The sequence below is a fragment of the Sprattus sprattus genome (genome assembly GCF_963457725.1).
Source record: "Sprattus sprattus genome assembly, chromosome: 15".
NCBI classification, from domain to species: domain Eukaryota; kingdom Metazoa; phylum Chordata; class Actinopteri; order Clupeiformes; family Clupeidae; genus Sprattus; species Sprattus sprattus.
In genome coordinates, this window is record NC_137913.1 from 27580890 (window position 1) to 27588389 (window position 7500).

General features: G+C 40.9%; 1 protein-coding gene across 1 annotated transcript in view; it reads left to right on the forward strand.

Moving 5' to 3' along the window:
- The window catches only part of LOC308375793 (clustered mitochondria protein homolog), a 26561-nt gene that overhangs the window by 8747 nt on the left and 10314 nt on the right, over window positions 1-7500 (forward strand). Inside the window, exons 4-9 of the mRNA XM_080851976.1 lie at window positions 3012-3149; window positions 5318-5481; window positions 5842-5996; window positions 6470-6592; window positions 6851-6986; window positions 7282-7374. Of these exons, the coding sequence (XP_080708102.1) occupies window positions 3012-3149; window positions 5318-5481; window positions 5842-5996; window positions 6470-6592; window positions 6851-6986; window positions 7282-7374 (809 nt within the window). The remainder of the gene's footprint in view (window positions 1-3011; window positions 3150-5317; window positions 5482-5841; window positions 5997-6469; window positions 6593-6850; window positions 6987-7281; window positions 7375-7500) is intronic.

Below are 7500 nucleotides of genomic sequence, written 5' to 3' on the forward strand. Positions count from 1 at the left end.
CCCCAAGAAAATAATGGTTTATTTAGGCCTATTATTGTTATTTAATTTCATTCTGAGTTCTTAATAAAATGTATTGTGTGATAATAATATTTTAATCACAAAAGAAAATAACAGATTGAAATAAACAGATTGTTCACGTAGCACGACACAGACACGTTGCGCGTGAACGTGATTGTTCAATGAGTAGTAGGCTAAGTAACAGTAATCCTCGCGATAGGTCAATTCTAAGTCAAGCGTTCACAAAATCACGAAAATGGATCGGTATTTGATCCGCAAATTTCCTCGAGTTGAATAAGATGTTCAAGAGGAAAAAAAAATGCAAGAGGTATTGGATTCTGATTCTGATGTAGAAGAAGAGGAACGTCCTGGTCCAAGTTAACCCTTCACCTCTACTGAGGGCGCTGCTAGCCATGCTGCTAGCACCAGTGTTGGGGGTAACGAGTTACAAAGTAACGGACGTTAGTAACGTCATTACTATTATTGGTAACGGAGTACAATAACGCATTACTCTCAAAATATTGGTAACGTCACTACTTTACTAGACCTCAGTAACGAGCTTTCCTGCGTTACCTAAGCCATTTTTTGCCAGTCCGAAAAGTTCTCTTTTAGTGGCGCGTGCATGCTTCCTGCCTGTGTGCTTATTTTGGCACCGTTGCCACAGAGACCAATCTGAGTGATTTGAGTGACGTAGCTGCTGGTGCGGAGAAGGAGGGAAGCGGGGAAATGGATGAGACGGAGACAGGAGAGTTCAGCCAGTAGCGATATTCTCATTACTTTAACTTTGTTGCTCGAAAGGACAAAAATCTGCGTGTTAAATGCACTATGTGTCCAATTGAACACTCATAGGCCTACAGATAGGATAGCAAAACCGATGTATAAGCAGAATCAGAACGGCAGAAAGGCAGGACGTCAGATCACAGTGACAGGCTGTTTTCTCATTAAATGTGATGGTTGAGATATTCATAACATTTAATTCAGTCTTACTGGTGGTCCTTTTGTAATACCAACAGACACTTCGTTGTGGATAAGTGAAGCCTATGTACTGTTCTCACTAAGTGTTTAGCATAACTATGTTTCTGGATAACAGCTGTTGCCATTTCCACGAGACGAACATTTGAATGATGTCAAAGTAAAAGTCCAATACTATACTGTGTTCGTTTCCATAACAACAATACAAGCAATATACATTTGCAGACCTGAATAAGCAGAGGGCAGAACAGCCAGGGGTGCCAATAATTGTGGAGGGCACTGTATTTGGAAATTTATGTTGAGTGACTTTGAGTATGAGCTTTTCTCTTAACCCACTACAGTGATTCCTGCTACAACAAGCTGGTTTTGTTCTCAGGAGTATGCCCCCATTTGGTTAAGTGGGGTCTCATGTTTCCAAAAGCCTGTTTTTGGCCTATTTTTAATGTGTTACTGCTGATTGACCCACCTGAATGTCCCCACCATACATGGCCACTTGTATCCTGTTTGTGGATTTTAAAGTGAGGCATATTTCTTTGGTCAGACAGTGAGGACAGGGTTAATGTCCGTTCAAGTGGATGGCTGAGTTTTATATGCCCTATTGTTTTACATGTTTACAATTGCAATACACTATGAAAGGCTAAGAGATGCCCTTTATAGAAAATTGAAAATAAAGTGATGAAAGGGCCATGATGTTTGCCCAGCTTTGCGGTAAATTTGGACATTTGCTTAAAAAAAATGAAAAGTAAAGTAACTAGTAGTGAAGTTACTTTTCAAATGCAGTAACTAGTAAAGTAATCTAGTTACAATTTTCGGAAGTAACTAGTAACTTGTAACTAGTTACTTTTTCTGAGTAACTACCCCAACACTGGCTAGCACCCTGGGTGACTTAAGCATGAACGCCCAGGATGGTCCAAAAGACCAATATTACAAAATTATTGTGGAAAGCTTGCGCTACACTGCTTGTCAGGGGATCTCACAGCGAGGCCACATTGAAGATGAGGATTCAGCAAACAGGGGTAATGTCCGCGAGTTGCTATCTGTAATTGGAAAATTTGATAAAACCGTTCAGAAAAAGTTAGATAACAACCCGTCAAATGCAAAGTATGTGCACCATGACGTGCAGAATGAGATCATCAATGTAATGGCAGAAATGATTAGGAAACAATTAAGGGATGTTTAAAGCATAGTTTTGTGTGCACTCTTATTATTGTGGTTTTGAGTGCATACTGTTTGGTCTCATTCATGTTTTTATTGATTGTGACTTAAAATAATATACCCTTTTTGAAAGCATTTCTGACTCTTTGCCTGTTTAAGTTAATTCTATCTGATGTTCTAATCTGCCGTTTTTAGTTAGAAGTGTATTGAACTTGGTATGTTTAGTTTAATTTGTCGCACATGGTAGTGGTGACCTGTTAGTCATCTGGCGCAAACTTTAATCCACACACTGAAGTAAGTGAAGTATTTGGGATTACGTTATCTATAACATGCTGCATCCATTTTGACCGTCGGAGATGAACGCGGCTTTGTGCGCGTCCGTCAGAAGTAGCCTAATGATAATAATAATACGATCGATTTGAATGACGCTTTTTATGTACCCCAAAGACACGTTAGAGATCAAACGTGTAAACATATGTGACGATATGGTGGGGAGGTGTTGTAGTAGAGAAAAATGAGACTCATATGCTATCACCCTAATTTGATAGCACCCTCAGTAAAACGCCAAGCACCCCCATAGCACCACCAGAAAAAAATCTCTGGCGCCGCCACTGAGTCTTGTCAATCTGAAATGTCACTCCGAAAGAGCCACTTAGGAAATGATATGTGCACATTAAACATTATGGCATATGTTTGCATACATTTTCATGTTCTTGTGTGTTGAAGAGACTCTGTATTTGTGTGAATTCACAAAAATATTGTTTTTGACATTAGACAATATGTTTGTTTGTTCATGTGTATGTTTGCATATTGTGTGTGTGTGTGTGTGTGTGTGTGTGTGTGTGTGTGTGTGTGTGTGTGTGTGTGTGTGTGTGTGTGTGTGTCAGACCCCTACTCTCCACGTTCTGCGCGTGCTCATCTGGCGAGGGTGCAGGATCTCCTGAGAGCAGAAGGACCTCATGACTCCCTCAGAGATGGCAGATCCCCCAGCATTCTCAACACACTCACACACACACACACCACAGGTGAGACACACACGCACACACACACACACACACACACACACACACACACACACACACACACACCACAGGTTAGGCACACACGCACACATACACACACACCACAGGTGAGGCATACACGCACACACACACACTCTTAGAGCAGCAGGACCTCATGACTGCTCATGACTCCCTCAGTTCACATGCACACCTGCATGACTCACTCATAGACTCACTCATCAATGAGTAACACCAAACACCAGGTTATGATGCAGGGACGTGCAGTGAGGTTCGGAGCTGGTGAGGCACAGAAACCGGAAGTGATTACTTCATTTTGAGCTCTAGTTTAAACTATATATATAATGTATATATACATGTATATATGTCAATGGTTTTAAAATTGTCATCTGATCAGAACTGAAAAAAACGTTGTTTTATTGTTTAATACCATTATTTTCAAACGATTGTTTTTTTATTGTATTATGATGAGTTATTAATAAGATATTAATAGCTGCAAGCTAGTGTATGTAGCCCTCCCACCAATGATATGGCTCATTTCATTTTGTTTGGAGAAAATATAACTACGGTGGTGGGATGCTAATTTAAATGACCATTTAACCAACTCGGACAGCTTCGAAAAAACAATTCCATATTTATTTACACAACATATTAACATGTAAACAGTTAAACACCGCATACGTAGCACACAATACCAAAATGTTCTACTGACCAGTATAATTTAAAATTGGTGCACTTTCGTTGGAGCTCATAACCGTCAGTTTGAGGTGAAACAAAATTAATCCACTCACGATTATCAGTATAGATCAGTGGAAATCCGTTGTCCTCTTCTTGAGTGAATGCAGTCAGTGGCTAGTTTAGCTCAGGATTAGCACCTACCTAGTCTGCTCACAACTTCAAGGCAACTTTCCTGCATCAACAGCCTTTAGCTTCTTTAGGTTCGTGTTGCGCATGAATATGTAGTCCCGTTGGGAAACGTGAAGTACTCCAATGCAAATGTGTAATACTACTGTGTTAACTTAAAATACTTAAACGTTCTTAGTTAATTCAACATGCCTCAGGTTAGCAATGCAATCTTCCATTTTCGCTGTCAAGCTCAAGTAGAGAAGTGAAGAAGAAATCCAACGTCAGATTATATACCCAACAAGTGCCCTCTCGCTCGCCACCCTTCTTGAATCCGTGGTAGTGCGTGCCTCCCTTGCAATATTTTTCAATGCGTTTTCAGCTCAACTCAAAAGGTTCTACGCTTGCGCACGCATGCGTAAAACCCAGTTTGGAGTGATTTCGCAATCCTAGGGGAGGCACTGCCTACCCTGCCCATAGACTGCAATGCATCTGCCTCCCTTGACCGCACGTCCAATGTTCATTGGCTGATCACTGGGAACCGGAAATGCTCAAATTCAGCGATTTTGATAATAAAAATGCTCGAAATGATCGGAATCATGCAGAAATGACACTCGTAACACAGATAACTAGAGAAATATGAATATTTATTTTATAATCCATAAATATATATGATTATTATACTACCTTTTTTTTTTTTTTACTTTTCAAAATGACAGGTGAGGCTCTGCCTCCCCTGCCTCCTATGACTGCACGTCCCTGTTATGATGTCTGTTCCCTTGTACTGATGACATACTTCATTGCAGTCTATATTACATGAGATCTCTTTTGAAAGCATCCAATAATACGTTTGCTGTTTTAACCACTATGCTGAGTAGACATACACATTGCTGAAGTAACAATTATGTAACTATTAATATAAAGTAACAACCAATAATAACACGTGTTCACTACAATTGTTATCCATAAGTATTTACTTGCTAAGTGATGTAGTGTTACCAGTATTAACTGGTATTTAATATGGCCCCGATAGCTCAGCTTGTAAAGTATAGGTTTTCTAGAAAGAGAATAAACCGTATTGAGGTAACTGTATTGTAAGTCACTTCGGATATAAGTGCTGAAAATAAGTAATATAAGTGTGAAAGTAAATGGTATGACTTGAACTGGTTAGAAAAAAATACTAACTTCGAATAAATATATACTAAATGCTAACTACTGACAAATAAATACTAATAATAATCATTAATCAGAAGGGACTATTTATGAAAAAAAAGCAGATGAGCAAATCACCTGTAATGACATGACTGAATCAGTGTTGTGCTGTTACTCAGATGCCCCCCCTGCTGGCCACTCCTCTAAGAGTCTAAAGCGCTCGGCCAGCAACACCAAGACAGACCAGCCCGGACAGGAGACCCCCCCTCCAGAGTACATCCTTCCTGGGGCCACAGAGCTCCCCCCTCTGGCCACTCTGCTGCCCGCAGACCCACACAGCGAGGTGAGTACCACATTACACACACATGCACACACTCACACACAAAAACATAGTGAGGAAGTTACATACACACATGAACACACAGATAAATACAATGAGGTCAATTATTTTACATACACACATGGTTTTCAGACTTATCCCAGCAAGGGTACTAGGGTGCTACTGATGATGAAGAAATGATATGGATGACAACCTTGATGATGGTGGAAGTCGTGGTTGCGGCATTAATGATAAATGATAAATTAATGATAATGGTGGTGATTACGGTGATGGTGGAGAGGCAGTTATTATGAGGTCTTGATGATGATGATGATGATGATGATGATGATGATGATGTTAATAGTGATGAAAATGTTCCCTCAGGTCCCGACCTGTCTGTTGGACCTGTCACTCAGCTGTTGGAACCCGCCCCCCGGCCCCAGGAAACTTCAAGGTGACTTCCTGTACATCAGTGTGCACACGCGGGAGGGGCGGCACTGTGACATCACCTCCTGTCCCCGTGGCTTCTTCCTTAACAGGTGAGCCAAACATACCTGATAGAACCAATAGGACCTGTAATCTCCTGTAAATTCAAGGCAAGATCCCAGATCAGCATTAAGATTATGACTAAGCATTGACACCGATGACTAATGATCCCTGACATGTTTTCATGTTTTTTTTAATTTCTTATGTTAAGTAGTATTTATTTATTGTTACACTAGGTCTCTATTGTTTGTAGCTTGAATGTTCTCTCCTTTGTACTTGCTCTGAATAAAAGTTTCTGCTGAATCACTAAATGTAAATGAGTAATCATGGGTTATAGCAGTTACACATGAATGAAATAAATGCTCTTTAATATTTTCTTATCACATTATTATATCACCAAGAACAAAACATATTTTAACTATATATGTAATCTTGGGTCTGTGTTACATATGTCTTGTTAAGTGTTTCATTGGCTGACATGGTCAGGTGCATTCTGAGCGAGGTTTCTGATTGGTTGTTTGTGCAGGTCTACAGCTGAGGTGTTTGATCCTCGCCCCGCCCCCTCCAGTGCTGTCTGCCACTGCCTCTCTGACCTGCTGAGTCAAATCAGCCCAGAGTTCAAACAGAGCCTCACTGCACTTAGAAACAGGTACACACACACACACACACACACACACACACACACACACACACACACACACACACACACACACACACACAATAGATCAATCACAATCTTAAATGTACTTCCACAACTCTCTATCATAGTACTTTATGATATTTGCACTGTTCTGTGGGATAGTATATAACTTACATTCGGTTATTGAAGGATCATCTTGTAGTAATTGGTGTGCAGTGTGACATTTACAACGTGAAAAATCTATGTGTGTTTATGAATATGTCACAGAAAGCAACGTTCATCTGAAGAGGCGTTGGCCTCTCTGTACCGGGTGTTGAGCTGGCTGGGACCTGCCTCTGCTACACACTCCCACAGACATACCCACAGCAGTCCACTGGCTATACAGCAACACATAACCCCAGAGGTGTGTGTGTGTTTGTGTGTGCGCGTGCGTGTGTGTGTGTGTGTGTGTGTGTGTGTGTGTGTGTGTGTGTGTGTGTTTGTGTGTGTGTGTGTGTGTGCGCGCATATGTAATTATGTGTGTGTGTGTGTGTGTGTGTGTGTGTGTGTGTGTGTGTGTGTGTGTGTGTGTGTGTGTGTCTGCATATGTCACTGTGTGTGTGTGTTTTCATATGTAATTGTGTATGTAAGTCTGTGTAAGTGTGTACATTTCTGTGTGTGTGTGTGTGTGTGTGTAAACATCTTTTGTTGTTTCTCAGACTCCAGACTGGAATGAGGAATTGCAGGCAGCCAGAGATCTTCCACACAAGACCCTGGAGGAGAGACTGCAGAGAGACAGAGCCATTCAACAGGTACACACACACACTCACACACACACACACACACATAAACACACACTCACTCACACACACACACACATAAACACACACACACACACACACACACACACACTCACTCACACACACACACACATAAAC